This window comes from Cygnus atratus, chromosome 12 (genome assembly GCF_013377495.2).
Source record: "Cygnus atratus isolate AKBS03 ecotype Queensland, Australia chromosome 12, CAtr_DNAZoo_HiC_assembly, whole genome shotgun sequence".
NCBI lineage: Eukaryota > Metazoa > Chordata > Aves > Anseriformes > Anatidae > Cygnus > Cygnus atratus.
Window position 1 is genome coordinate 16,313,899 of NC_066373.1, and position 16,113 is coordinate 16,330,011.

At 34.3% G+C, this 16,113-nt stretch overlaps 1 protein-coding gene and 1 long non-coding RNA gene across 8 annotated transcripts in view; both read left to right on the forward strand.

Moving 5' to 3' along the window:
- The window catches only part of RPGRIP1L (RPGRIP1 like), a 75,155-nt gene extending 70,835 nt beyond the window's left edge, over positions 1 to 4,320 (forward strand). For 4 of the 7 annotated variants that reach the window (XM_035543271.2, XM_035543264.2, XM_035543266.2 and 1 more), the window contains exon 26: positions 1,476 to 3,139. In XM_035543271.2, coding sequence (XP_035399164.1) covers positions 1,476 to 1,579 — 104 coding nt within the window. In that variant the 3' untranslated portion in view covers positions 1,580 to 3,139. Of the gene's footprint in view, positions 1 to 1,475 lie in introns of all 7 variants that reach the window. The other 3 variants (XM_035543268.2, XM_035543265.2, XM_035543269.2) reach the window with 3 other exon arrangements.
- A 3,264-nt stretch (positions 4,321 to 7,584) lies between these two features.
- On the forward strand, positions 7,585 to 14,815 carry LOC118246570 (uncharacterized). Its single transcript, XR_004778181.1, has 3 exons — positions 7,585 to 7,804; positions 9,492 to 9,542; positions 14,124 to 14,815. It is a non-coding gene; the product is annotated as an uncharacterized LOC118246570 (long non-coding RNA).
- The last annotated feature ends 1,298 nt before the right edge of the window (positions 14,816 to 16,113 follow it).

Below are 16,113 nucleotides of genomic sequence, written 5' to 3' on the forward strand. Positions count from 1 at the left end.
CTAATTATTCTTAAAAGTTAGGTACCCTAAACTTCTTTCATTCTTTTTGAGGACTGCAAACATAGACCTTGTTCATATCTTGTTCTTTTTATTGTTAATTGGGTGGAAGTGGCCTATATGAAACTTGAAACAGTTAGGAGGGTAACAAAGCAAGAAGCTGGATGAAAAGGAACTTACACAAAGGCATATGATATATATATGTCTCAGAGATAACATGACAATAGAAAACAGAGAAAACTGAATTAATATTATTTTCTGATATCATCAGCTGTAGTTACCCTACTGTTCTTGTAAATTAAATACATATATATATATATATATGTATGTATGCACTCTGAAGTTTGCTTTTTAAGTTGACAGTTCACTGAATGATTTGTCTAAGGATATACCAAATGGTTTGGATCTGTAAGAATAGCATCTCATCTGTCCTCTAATAGTTCTGTCAACAAAGTAAATGGTGGTTTTTCTTTCCCCAAACTGATTCTGAGCTGTCCCAGCAGCCTAGCCATTGAAGCATGCATTATCATTGCAAGTTCTCAGAGTACTTATCCCAGTCCATTTCATAAATACATAACCTTGCCATTTGCTGTATAATTTGCTTTGAGGAGACGTGCTGTCAAGATTATTTGTTTTTATTCAAATTCCACCTAGAGTCACATTAGGCAGCCTCATTACTTTTTATGCAGGACTGGGAAGGAACCTCATTCTTGACTGTTAGCAGCATGTTTTTAATCAAAGCAGCAGAGAACATGGCCCTCAGGGCTTGCATAGATACTGTAGAAGAGAGCGATTTTAAATCATGTTAGCTAATTTCTGTAAAATAAAATTTTTAAATACTACTTTAAAACACATGCACGAAGATGAAGGTAGTTAAATAGTTTAGGCTAGGGGAAATACCATCTTTGTCTACACTTCACTATTTTACAGCATGTAGAAGCCTGGAATTAAAATAATGTTCCATTTTACCAAATGGAAATAACAATTTACTATTTAAATACTGATAACTCTCTAGGCTAATTTGGCCTGGTCATATATACACTGTACAAAATGTATTCATTAGTATATTTTTTTACTTAGTATTTATAAGCATACATGCATGTCTTTAACAGTTTAGATTCTGAAGTCTGAACATCTGTTTATGTATTATGAAAAATAAACAATTTGTATAGGCAGTTTTCATACAGATAGTTCTCTTTACTTCAAAATACTTTTACTGATGTACTTTCTAGTTCTTAGAGTGTTGAGTTTCCAGTAAGCTGAGCACCATCCACTACATTTAATATGAAAGCTGTCTGAGATCTTTTTCAAAATCGTATAGGGCTGAGTGCCAGAACTGGAAGCTATTTTTTTTTTTCCTTTTTTAGGCGTATGCTAGCTGCCTTTTAATCTGTCCAAATCCTGAGCAAAATTATCAGAACAAAACCAAAGCCTTTAATGAAACTAACTAACGCTGTTTTCTGATGTTTCCTTTCTAGTTTTTGATGCAGAAGATGATAGCACAGTAATTGGAAAGCTCAAAGTAACAGTGGAAGCCCTCCATGCACTGCGTTCAGTCTATGAGGAATGCAAAGATGACTAGGAGGCATGAAAGGGAAGTTTGCCTACAGAAGTTCCTTCTCCCAGTGTAAATACATGCTTGATAGTGCTTCAAAGATGAAATCTTTGTAATTCGTACGGTATATTTAATGTATAATTTATACAAGAAGGACTCTTGATTTGTAGTTGTAAAGTTTTGTATACTTTTGAGTCTGTTTGTTTTTATATTTCCCCCCTAAGGCTAAGTATCTCTCCACAATGGACAACGTCTTGTAAATAATTAATACCTACATGATTGAATGATATGCTTTATTTGCATTTTCAACATTTTTTCCTACATAAAACAGTAATAAAAATGCAAGTCAAATTTTTAATTTTTAATAAAAAAACCATAAGCCTCAGAAAACTGATTAAAAATACTTTTATGTTATCCCTAATCACCCCACTAAATGGAATGCCTGTGATTAGCCTCATTAAGAATTTTATACTGTGAAGATTTTATTAAAAGCAATATATGAAAATTACTTGGATTAATGTGTTAATCTGCCTCTTTAAAATGCTAATATCCATTTTATGCACATTAAATCTCAGTATGTGTTTTCTTTGATGCATGCAGTTCCTATCAATTAAATATAAAAAATGAGGCTAGTTGCAGGACTTATTAAATTAATGCAACCTTTTTTAAATAACTTTTGCCCTTCTACTAACATTATAATCAGCTGTTTATGATTATCATGATTTGAAGTAGGGGGGAGGGCAGGCACAATCATTCTTCTATACAGTAAAAGATTTACTTTCAGCCAACATCTGTCAAAACACAAAAAGAAGCCATAAAGTATCAGATTTTGCTTCACATAGTTTGAGCTGTGGGGACAGGCAACTGCGTTTGCATTTGTTTTCTGTCACTTTTAGAACTTATATCAAACACACAGTGAATTTCTGTATCTGAATAACCAGTGTCTAGCTTAGAAAGTTAATTTCCTAGCTTTTAACCAATCTCAATGAAGGATTTAATTGATATTTTTAATGGAGCTGTGAATCAGTGCTGCAAAATGATTGTGTCTTGAGAACGAGGATACAATACATTTCATTTTTTAATTTACTTTTTTATTTGTCATTTTCTTCAAAGGGTTTTATAGGCTGTGGATTTCCACTGTTTGCAAACAGGCTATGTTTCTTTATAAGCATATGTAAAGTATTCAAAGAGATAAGTAATTTATTAAAATCTACCTAATTTGCCGTGATATATTAAATCTCTGCTTCAGTGATCACAGACCATTTCATTTAGAGAATTAGGCATTCCCTCTTTGTGTGATTAAAGCTCTGGAAAATGAGTTCTTTGCTCCTATTTGTGAACATTCAAAGCCTGCTAATGGCAAGAAGATGGAATAGATTATGAGACAATTCATTACAGTTCAACAGGAGAAAAAAAAAGTAGCTATAATGCAGAAATGCAAGTATGAATATCTGCATATAGTTTGAACCATCTGTGCTCTAATGGCTTCAGTAATGGCTCTTCGTCTTCAGTAGGCTTTGAAATGACATCCATACAACATTAATTTGTTGATGTACATTATGAGGCCATTGGAATGAATATATTCTGACCACAGAAATCTTGAAATTTCACCATGAACTGATCGTTGACTCCATTTTAGGACCTGCTATCTTCAGGAGTAGTGCTTCGCATCCAGCTTTCGCCAATCCTCGCAGTATTTCATGGCTCTGGAACTTGGAGAAGACCACAGACAGCTGCATTCCTAAACCCCTCCATTCTTCAGTTAATGGCCAGATGTTTGTTGTCATTCGGGCTGGCTCTTAGTTCATCGTTTTGGCCACTACTTCTAGCTTTTTTTGGCTCTGTGCATCTATATTGTCAATAAGACTGTTATTATACATTACAGTAATTTGAAACAGCTAGATTCAACACTGAGATTAACCAAGTGGCTTTTTAGAAATTTAGTTGCGGTATTCTGCCAGGAGGTTCTTATTATTCTTCTAATACTTTGCAAACCAAACTAAATATCCTGCGCATAAACAAAGAAGCAAATTGTCTTGATTTTTTTTGTGTATGACTGTTTACTGACTTGCAGGAGAACTATGTAACTGGTGCTTGTTTTCTTCTGAAATAAGCCATGTGGTAAAATTAGAAAATCAGTGATGTTCATCTCACTTAAACGTTTACAGTAACACCCTTAGCACTTAATCTTCGCCATCTGAAGCTGAAAACTTAGAAACCAAGCATTCGTATATTCATTAAACACAGACCTCTTTGGTAAGTTACTGCAAAATATTCCAGTTGACATTTGGTTACATTGTGTTAACTGTTCTCAGTGACTCCAATATTACCATGCATAATTTGCCTCAGGTTCCTGAGCACATTTCTTTGTAAGTCTCACTATTATCCAGTTTTTGATTTTAAAAAAAGTAAAAAATAAAAAAATTGAAAACTTGATTTCTATTCATGTTTATTGCTAAGCCAGATATAATATTCAGTGAGCGTTTTTCCAACAGATGGATTGTATTATCTTATGCAACATAAACATGCAAACATACTAGTAAGTTCTTGTGTTAAGCAGTCTGCATTTCCAATATGATCTTGTACCTTAAGACCAAATTCTATGTCGTACAGGGAAAGTAGGAAATGTAATCTGGTGCTGTTTTGTCCAGATTTTAGCTGTAAGTAGCTTAGAGAAAAATTCTATCTATGTTCTGTTTAGCCGAAGGGGAAAAAAATCTTTTTCTTTTTTGTACGATATGTTAATAAACACATTCTTTTTTTGCATTTTTTAAGAGAGACCTTATTAATGCCTAATACTGTCATGATGCTATTTATTTATTTATTTGTTTGTGGTAGTAGGATTTTTTTTTCTAAAGTATAAAGTGATGTAAAGATGCAACAACATTTCTTCATACAGTGCGGTGGGCAGGGTCTGATGATGTATATTTCCCATCCGTTTTGTCATTTTGTGTTTTTTTTCCCATTATTTGTTATAGCTTATAGCTTTGCTGAGATACATTCTTATGTGATATTCTCTACTGTGCTATTCTTCATATGTAAACCTAAATTTAGCTCAACCCCCCTCTTTTTCATGTTGCTTGTAACCTGTTACAACCCATAACCTAGCAGTGGACATCATAAGAGTCAGTACATCATGAAAGAAGGTAACATCTGTGTGAACTCAGTCAGTTTTGCTGTACAGTAAGTCTCAGTTTATCACGTTATATGCTTATAAGAGTAGATAGAAGACAACAAAAAATCAGGATAATAACTTGCCTGTGATAAAACTTCTACAACTGATGATCAATATTCATGTTGATAATACTGTTTAAAAATGTTTCTTATTGTTTCAAGGCATAGTAATAAGTTAGCATAACCCAAGAGGTCAACTAAATATCTGCTGTTAAATTTAGTTTTCTTGTTTTGTATCAGAACTGAGAAATAATTCAAATTCAGACTTATAATTGTGCAACAAACTTGATATTGCACATTTCAGTGCTAGAGAAATATGTTGCAGATAAGGAGGTTTCCATGTAGGTGATGGTAATGATTTATCCATTTTTTGGAGATATATTTCAAAAGATAATAGATCTTCTTTGTAAGAAATACCTAATATTACTGTTTATAACACAGACCTTAGTAACTGGGCTAGGTAGGTACAAATCCTGCAACTAATACTAAGTTGAATGTGTGATGTTGCCTCTATGAAATTAACTACATAATCTAAATTCATGTTGATACTTCTGTATGTGATGAAAACTTGCTTTTAGTGTAATATGCTACAGCTGTACTGCTCTGTGCTTTGTTAGTTTCTTTTTGGTATTTTTGACAAAATTTTAATTCTATTTGCGTCTTTGAACATGGGATGAGGTAAACTTTGACGAATATGATTTAATCAGAATAATTACTCAAGGGAAGTATTTGGTATATATTTTATTTATTTATTTATTTTATTATTATTTGGTATATATTTTATTTTTATTTATAGTATAATCTTAGCACTCAAAAGACTTGATCATGAAAGTCATATATAAAGTGGTGACCTGGGTCCTATTTCTAAAGCACCAAATTCCTAGATCTTGCATCTTTAGATATTTAGAGGGCTTTAGAGATACTTAAAAGTTTCTTATTTCTAAGGTCATTGTTGAACCAGTCTTCTGACAAGCACTCTGTACTTTGTGGGATCAACGTCTAACTTAGTCCTAGCAAATTTTAATTTCAAAAGAAAGTTGATTGTAAAGTATCAGATACCAACTGAGGATAAGTGACTACGAATGGTCAAACAGAAATGTTTATAGACTTTTGACAGTAGTAGTTCTACCACAATACTGCAGTAGGATAGGATTATTTATCTTAGAAGGGACCTTGGGAGGAACATCTGCTCAAAGCAAGATCTGCTGTAAGGTTAGTCCACATCGCTCAAGGCTGTATTTAATCTAGTCTTGTAAACCACTAAGAATGTCTGGGCAACCTGCTCCAATACCTGACTGTTCTCTTGGTAGCAAAAGGAGAAAATACTTCTAAACATAATTTCAATCCGAAGAAGTTTCATAGAATATTTACAGTCAGTTTCATTTTCATTTGCAGTTTAAGCCAAGTATAGATCTAAGCATGTGAATACAGCCTTTGCACATAATATACCTTTTAATCACCTAATTTTATTTTAATTCTACGGATAGCATAAACGTGACCTTGTTTGTACAATTAGTACTTGATTTGTTTCAGCTATTTAGCATTTTTCAGAGAAAAATAAATAACTATAGGCATTTAGTGTTGATTTCCATGCCTACTGTCTTGCAGTATGTCATCAAGCTTCCATTCAGTTTTGTGAAAAAAAAAAAATAACAACTTGATTTGCTCAGATAATTTTTCTTTAGATTTCCAGTTGTAACATGTTTTCTAGTTTACTGTGGTTTATTCCTACTTTGTTATATTAGATTTAGATTATTTTAAGAGTAAAAAGAATCAGATAAATTGAACAAGACCAGACTCACATTGAAATTACAGTCTTCTTGGCCTTCACTCATTAACAAATAAACTATGTTCCCTAAGCTGTAAGAAACAGGGATCATCTACACATGGAACCTCTGTCCACACCCTTCCCTTTATCAAAATAAATATTACTCCAGTACTCCAATATCAACAGCTGCAACAGTGCAAGAGAAGTATTGCACATGATCTACCAATGATTTGTTTAACATTTTTGTGGATTTGGAAAATACTCTATTTTCTATCAAGACAAACCAGCATTCTTGTTGAATGCAAAATGACTTCTGTATGCATTAAAGCTGCAAAAAACTATTGCAAAAATGTCCTATTACCAACCCCAAAAACAAACAATCAAACAATCACCCAAAGCCACGATAAAGTGAAGTTTCTTTTCTAGTTCTGAACAGCTGTCATGCAAGCAGTGAATATTCTGACTACCTACATGTAAGTATAAGTTGCTACAATAGCTGATGGCCTTTGACTTCAATGATAATGAATAACTGGAAATATGTTACCAAATATAGGGCAGTTTTGCCAGAGAGATGAAAGGAAACACCACTCAGCATCCTGCTCCAACACATAGAACGTGAGTAGTAAATAAACCACAACAAACTTCAGAAGAGAACATGCAGAAAATCCTTTTATGTTTTGAAAACATTTTTTAACCCTTTTTCCTGTGTTACATGCAGTTGTTGTAGTATGCCAAGACTAAACCTATTTGGAAACTTGCCAGTAAGTCAATAATGTCACTGGTATAATTTACGTCCTAGATGAAATATACAAAAAGAGTACTGTTTATAAAGCAGTATCAGTCGTGTATATCAGCATACAGTAATTATAATCTGAGCAAGAATATATATATATTTTTTTTGTAGCCAATCTATGTTTTAGTCAAACAAGTTAGCAAAACTAAATAGTAATATATTTTAGAATGCAATTTATAGTTACCTATATAAAGTCTTTAGTAACAGAGCTTTTCATATAACTTTGTGAGAGTAATGTGGGAATGACTACATTTGGAACATAGCAAGGGACCTGCAACATAGCCTCTGTACAGCTATCGATGGATCCTACAACACATGATTTGAAAGCAGTGATTAATTGTAGCTTTGTAAAGCATCTCCTCAGTATCTCTTTTTGATTTGGCCTGTTCAGGGAGAGCACAGAAGTTGACTGTTATGAAGTGTGTAGGGTGTGAGATGTGCTGTTTCTCCATTTTCATTGTTCTCTGGGGAGCAATCTTCCTACAGCAGGTAATTGGAAGAAAACTTTCTATTAAAGGTGAGTTTTGTTCTTAAATTAATTTATAGAAAGGTGTTGGGAAAAAAATGACTCCTGCTGTAAATCAAAATATTTACTGGTTTTGTTGTTGTTTTCCTACTAGGCCTATAACCTTAGCTCTCATGCTTGGTTGATTGTAAATTTTGATGAACTCTTGGCAATTTTCATGGAGACAGAAAAAGATACACACAGAAAGATGTAGAGCAGAGATTAAGCTTGTAGAGATTGTAGAATTAATTTATGCTTAAGAGGCAACAGATTTGGATATTTCCCCATCGTAACTGTGGATATTGTTTGTTAGAATTTATTTTGGAGTACTCTCAGTATTATCTTTGTAACCAGAGAGCACTGTGTCAAAAATCACAGAATCACAGAAAGGTTGAGGTTGGAAGGGACTTGTGGAGGTTATTTTGTCCAACCCAAAAGTTCCCTTTCCCCTCAACAGAAACCAGCCTTGAAAAGGCACCAAATAAAAGCATTTGGGCTATTTTTGAAATAGAGGCTTCTATTCAAATGAGGGATTAAATGAATTAGCCATTTTCCTGGAAGTTTCCATTTTACCTTTATGCTTAAAGTGTGATAAAATAAGGCTTTCCAGTAGAGAGAAGAAACGTAACTATTTGTTGAATGTTTTGTTATATTTAAGATAGTTGTAGGCAACAGTGCCCATCATCTGGGAGAAAACAGAAAGGTCTGGCCATCTTTCAGGCTGGAACTTTTCTCCTTGTTGAAGAAAAGCCTTGTAACTCCAGTCTATCCCGAGCAGAGGCAAGCTGGGTGCTGCCAGTGTGGCTGCTGTGCTGTCTAACTGCTGGCCACCGCCATGGCTTGCTCTCACCAGCCCAGGTCAGAAGACACCAGCAAGTAGCCTGGCTGCTACTCTGGCAGATGTTGAATAAGAAAGTGGAGACCCATAAGACCTAAAAGCATTGTATACTTAGAGTAAGTTAAGTGCCTGGTAGCTTTTAAATACCTGAGGAAAATGTATTCCTTAATGGGTTTGCTGTATTGCAGTGATGAAATGGTGAGATAAGGTTGGTCTGAGGTAGAGAAAGTCACTGTGCAGATGTGCTGGGAGACAAGGAAGGAGAAAAAAATATCATGAGGAAATGAAAAAGCAAATGGAGAGAGAAGTAAGCGTCATAAAGAAATCTGTCCTGTAAGAGGTGAGCTTTCATACTGAGCTTTTCCTCCTTGCGTGAGTCCAGTTGTGTCTTTGTTCATTCATTCACCTGTTTTAACATTGAGCCTGTTTTCTTGAAGCTTTTGTATTAGAGAAAAAAAAGAAAAAAAAAAAGTTTCCAAAACAGTCTGCTGTTGTCTTGCTTTTGGGGCACACTTAAGAGGGATGAGACAGGACACAACTGAACTCCACAGTTTGGCTGTCCCACCAGGATGATGTTTCTTTGGCTTGACATCTTGTGTCCATTTGAAGTGAAACCATGAAAAAGGGAATAGAAATCAATAGTTTGGCTTCACCTGGCATTCAGTTCTGTGAGACACAGTAAAACAGCAAGATATTTCTTAGCCTTGGATTAAAAAAATGAAGAAAAAAAAAGCCCCAAACTAATTTGTAAGCATAAATTATAGGATCATGAGGTAATAATCTCTTGCGGTAAAATGTCTACTTGGCTTTTTTTTTTTTTTTCTTTAACTGTGTTTTTAATGATTAGTTTTGTTTCTACAGGAATGCTTGATACCAGTTACACACATGCTTTTTGAATATTAACATGAAAATGTAAGTTCATTTCAGGAAATGCTGGAGGGTGGATGTTTTTCACATCTTGTAATCCTTGTTTATGCTATGCTCTGTTTATTAAGAAAAATACAGCTTAAGTGCGCTAACAGTTTTTTATTTTAAGGTGGGGTTATGTTTAGAGAAATAATTGCTAGCTATGTCACTGAAAAAAGCAGATCCATAGCATGTTTGGGCTGGGGTTAAAGCCAGAAGAGACATTCATCATCACTTAGTCTGACCTCTGAGCAAGGACTGTTGCATTTAGTTACCTCCCGGAGTTATTGAAGGATCTCAGGACATTTCAGAAGAAAGGTTTGCAATCAGTTTCTCACTTAGTTATTGTAGCTTGTCATCCAGCGTACTTTACTTTCATGTTTGAAGCTTAAATGGAGCGTGAAGTTCTGTGTGATTTGATTCCCAGTGTTTGACATCCTTTACTTGAAATCATGATTTTGCCCAAATTTACTAAATCTCACCCTAAGCCTGACTGCTTTCATTCTTATAGCAAGACTAGCCCCAGGTTTTGTGGGTTTATTAGAAGTGTTTGCATTGTGCCGCTCGGTTGGGTTTAGCATGAAAATATTTTCAGGCTAGCCCTACTTCTTCACTTTCACCAATCTGTGCATTTTAAAAGTGAAATAGGAACTTTAAAGGGAAATCAGTTCTTTGCATATTAAGTTACATAACTGATATTCTCTTCTAATTCAGCAAAAATCACAGTAATACAATTTAATTGAGCATAATTGGAAAAAATGCTGTGTTGACTGCTTATATCTTCTGATGCCATGCCTGCCTATTCAGCATTTGCTGTCTGGCAAAATTCATAGCAAAATTTTAATTTTTTGAGTGATACAAAACATTACACATGATATAGAACATCAGTTTCTTCTTAAACTTAGATTTATTATTAAACATTTTTTTATTTTTTATGTTAACATCATTAATGAATACTTTGCTGTTTATATTAGCTTTTATATTACTTCCAGCTCTGTTTTTAGGGTACTAAATTATTGTTTTTATAAATAGCTTATTCAGGGAAGAATTGTTTATCAGATTGCAAGCATGGAAAAATATGCTTTATGAGACTGGTTTCTCACAAATCCTATGACAGCAAGCTAGAGGAATATATTGTCCTTCTCCTTTATTTCTCAACATCTTTAAGAGTGTAGTTTCTTACTTCATCTTGCACCATTTTCTTAGTATATAAACCAGATATTTCTTCAGCATAGTGCCTGGAGAACAAAACAGGGGTTTAAAAATGAAACCTTACATTTTATAAAATTGATACAGACCACACAACAAACTTAGGTAAGTATTGAAAGTACCCCCTTCATGTCATTGTATTATATAGCAGAATGCGTAGAGTATGACTTGTGGGTGAAAGTTGCCCCCTACTGTCTGATGGGACATTTACATACGGAATAGGAATTCACAATAAAATTTGAGATTATCGTGTTTACTGTTTATTTAAAGAACATATTTTAATTCTGAATTTTACAGTTTTGTATGGAAGTATGATACATGCAAGAGGAAATGTTATGGGGAAAAAAAATAAGCTCCAAGAGATTTGAGTAACTCAGAGATCCTCTATGTGCCAGTGTGTACCTCCTTGCAGCATCTGGACTGGTGTAAATCGTGACCTGTGCTGCAATACTTTCTCCATTCCAAAACCAGTAAAAGTCAACAGGTAGCACTGAACTGATTAAATACTAAAAATAAATGATCTGTTTAGTTCTCTGAAGGGTTGTACCTGAGTGTGAAGTAGGTTTAGCATTTAATTTTATTTTTATATATATATATATATATATATATATAATTGGAGACATTAGAGTTGAAATGACCTTATATATATATATATATATATATATATATATAATTGGAGACATTAGAGTTGAAATGACCTTATTTTTTTTTCTACTTGTTTATTGCAATATAAATTTCATAGGATTCCATACAGTGTGACTCTTTGATTCACCTATCACACAAATTCTGATGCTGTTAGATAAAAAAGGAAAAGAGTTGGAGTTTGTACGTAAATTTTGGAGCAATCTGTATCCATGCTGGGTGTTACAGACCTTTAAAGAGATTTGGTTTTAAATATTCAGATGTAGTTTCTAGTTCATTGCTTTAGACTGCCCTTTCTGACCTCTTATTTTGATTATATGAGAACCATAGTGTATCCTTCTATGATATATTAGATTATATATTAGACAAATTAATTTTTTTTTGTTCCAATTCCTGTGGACATTAAGAAACAAATATATACATTTTATGTTTTTAAAACACCTTTTCAGAATACTGTAAGCTTTTTTTTTATCCCTTAAATAGTAATAGATAGTTCAGCTTAATTATTATATGTGGTTGCTTACTGAGAACTCTTCAGCACTGCAAGTGAGTTAACAGTTCAGAACTGTTACATGCATAAATACATGAGGAAAAATTAATCACAAGTGCCAAACCTCTGGGAATTTTGCAAAGCATTGTCCTAGTCACAATGTGAGTATGTGTTCTTATTTATACTGCACAAATTGTACTTGAAAACAGCTTCAGCGGTAACAAAACACTTGCCAATGTTTGTTTTCAAATTATGTCTGTTGGAACAATTTGCATGTAAGGATCTTAAATTATTCAGTAATAAACGCCAAACATAACATTCTAGCAGATGACAACTGATATCACGTTGTTGTTATTAAGATTTATCACATTGTTTTTATTAAGATTTAAATACCATTTTTGTTAGATATTTTTGTGAAGTAACAGTATTCTCAAATCCAGTCTTTGATTTGCAGTTCCCATAAGGAATCCTTAAAGCATTTTACAAACTGTGTAGCACATAAAATGATTTTGAAAAGAAAAAAAGTAGGAAAATATGCCTGGCTGCAGTTGGTGAGAGTTGAGGATGTGTCAATGGCAAAGTGCAACACAACTGTACAAGAACTGAAATTGCAGGGACAATGGTGTATTACTAAAGGTAATACATACTCTCTTTCTTTCAGTTTTAGTACCTGTTGCTCCTCTCTCTATTTCTTTACTTCTGTAGAAGACCTGTTTCTAATTTGTAGGAGTCATTGGTACTGTTAAGGAGGTGGCAGCTCTTCCTTCAGTGTTGCAATAAGGGCTAAGCTTTGCATGTCTGCAGGGGACAACAGGACAAGTTTAAGGAAGAGAAATGCATAAATACTTGCTAAATACTTAGAAGCCACTTGTGGCTCAGAAATGTCATGAGCTGAAAATAGGTAGAGGGTGAGAAAATGTTAGGAGAATGCGCCATATATTCTTGTCCTATTATTCTTTAGGTGCTCTTAGACATTGCAGCAATCAGGATAATCAGTTAGATGGACCTTTGGCCTGGCTTCTCAATATAAATTGTGACTCATTTATCTTGAAGCATGAAATTAAGCCATATATTTAAGCTTCTTCATTGTTAGGCTTTCTACATTGACGCCCAAAGGAACTCTTCAACAATATAGCACATCCAGTATAATCCTGTTTGGGACAGCAGTATAGCAGATGCTTTTAAACTGGAAAAATAAAAAATAAAAAAGTATGGGAAATAGCATTATGAAAGCTGAAGCACAATGCAGACTGTGTATTCTAATTACTCAGGTTCTTTTTTCTCAAATTCCTTGCGTGCCAGAGGCTGTGAACTGTACACAGTTTTAAGTTTGGGGTCACAGGGGAACTTGACTATTCTGTAACCCAGTGATCAAATTATCACTCTGTGGTTTGCTGACTTGCCACTATCTCTGTTGTTCCAGCCACTGTTATAATTTCAAGAATGTAGGGTTTAGTGCATATGCTTTGAAGTTATTAGTATATGCGAAAATACATACTTGAACAAGCAAACACTGTGTTGCACAAGTATGAACTTCCTCTCATCTGAACTGCGATGTGGTCCCAAAATGTTCAGTTTAACAAGGTTTCACTGTAACCCAAACATCCACTGTAAATTTGTCTGCATTAAATTAAAAACAAAAAGAACAACATGACAAAGATATTTGTAAGCATTCACAAACAGGGTCAGACCAAGCAACAGATCTGATTCAGTATTTCGGAAAAAATGTACGATGATCAACCCCAAAAGCAGGTATCAGGCAATATTTCAGAGGAGAGAAAGAGGGAAAAAATGAGTAGAGAATAAAAAATAAAAGGAAGTACTTAAATCCTAAAAAAAAAATTAAAGAAAGGTTGACAGGATCTTCAAGGAGGAGATTTTACCAAAGTTCCAGCATTTTGTTTTTTGACATTTACAATTGTAGTTCAGGTTTCTTCGTATGTATGAATGTTAAATCACTTCTTAATTTCACTTTTATATTGCCAACTTGACATCAAATATTATTGAGTTCATTGCTGCTCTTGTGGCATGAGCATCATTACATGCATGTTTTGTCTTGTCTAGATCTACCATATTCCCACCGATCAAGGTGACCAGAAGTGAAACCTTACCATTAAGTTGTGTATATGGTTGTGTAAATTTGAGTCATTGTATAAATTTAGGTGCATGTAATAATGTTTAGTATGACTGTAAATGTGACATAGAATGTTGACTTTTTTATTTTCCTATATGTTTTCACCCCACAGGTTGTCATTACACCCTGTAGGTTATCGTAACATGTTCCTTAGCTGATAGAGCACTGCAGCTGACTGAATTCTATTGATTGTGTTCTGGATCTGCATAAAAGCAACACCAAAGAGAGATTACACTGGGCAATCTAAAGTATCCCAGGGCAAAGACTGTTTTTTTGTTTTGTTTTCAAATGTAGAGCAAGCCAAAAATCAATCTGTCAAATTAATAGTAAGGTGCTAGTTAGAGAAACAAACTCCTGCTTGTGTCAATACATCTACTGTAGTTTCCATTAAATGCTGTTGCAATTTCTCTTTCTTCACTAGATGCCACATATTTGACTGAAAAGTAGTTGCAATAATGTGAAGTTTTCTGGAAAGTCATGAATACCTTATGTGAGTGGAAATGCGTTCAGTTGCCTGTTGCTCCACAGCCATTAATCTGATGAATAAAGCGTTCACACATGGGTTCACTCAGAGAGTTAACATCTGATTTTACATTGAAATATTTGAAAGGAAAAGTACAGCCTTGCCTGAAGCCTGTTTAGAAAGATTTTAGAGATTTATTTAATGCAGTTTCTTGCCTTGGTTCCTGTTGTCTACTTAGAAAAGAATGCTGTTTTGAAATGTAAAATGAAATAAGGGGAAACAACTCAATGTTTCTACCAGGGGGGCGGGGAAATCCCTTGCCTCGAACACATACAAAAACTGTCTTTTTTTCATTGCTCACCTGTTGTTCTGCTATTTCATTATCATCTACATTAAATCAGATTATTTTCCACCTCTACACTGGTGCTTTGAAGATAAAATATGGGGACAGGAATTACCTTCATTTATCAAAGTGAAATAGCATCATCTTTTGTACTGGGATAATATATATGTCAATAATTCATTAAAAAAATAAATTAGTAATTACTATTTTTCTCTGTGGATTCATGTTTGATGCAGGAGCTACTGGTAAGCTGAATATCTTAAGTTACAGGGTGATACTGAATATCACTTTGAACATGGATTTAGAATGGTTTTAGGTTCCTGGTGATCTCAGGAAGTCTTCAGACATAAACTGTGTACCTGTTTGCTGCCTCTCTTATTGCTTCTGAATGTTTTGGCTATGGGATGCTGTTACTTAGAGTTGGACAGAAGGTGAAATAGGTGGGACGTGTATTAATTAGCTGAATACATTGGATGCTCAGTAAGATTGTAAGTACACAGCTTTCTGACAGTTATCCCTGTTTTCTTATTATAATATACTGGATGTGGATGATTAGAGTAATGCTTGGGTGGAATTATGCTTGCTTCTTCCTATAGTGTTTATTAAGGACACTGAAGAGACTTAAGACTTGATGCAAACTCTCGTGCAACCAGAAGTTGCACTGTTATTACAACAAATATTACATGTTGGGTTTATATTGTGTCCTTGGCTTTAAAAAACAAGACCACTTGTGCCACTTTTAAATACTTGTGTTCATCAGATTGCTCTTTAAGATACTGTATTTTAGAATCTTTTCTGACTTGAATCGGAAAATTGTCTTAAGCTTGTTTTGATAGAAAGGGCTGCATTAATACAGCTGTTCTGTGTCTCGTGTCTTTGGTCTGAGATCTGACACCCGTTTATTTCTGAGTGAATCCAATTTGTTAATAGTTGTACATACAAAGTGTTGTTTGTTTGTTTTCTTGTTGTTTAGTGGAATTTGCTGACTTTTACAGATTTTCTAACTACAAGTGGTTGTGGACTGTACTCAAATGGCAGCTGAGTGTCCTTAGATGATAAACATGTAATGTTCATATTCTATTGCATATGGGGGGTTGCCAGTAGAGACCAGCTGTCCCATGTGTCTGCAAAGAAAGCCAGGACTCTTTAGATGGCTCATGACCGAAAAAAGAGAGACAAAGGAAAGAAAATGAGAAAGTTTTATTTTCTTTTAGCTGCCGCCATAGACAGCGAACACTGACTAGGCACAAAAGCCTCAGCTGCTTCCGAAACCACTTGGAATGTTTGGCTGTGACT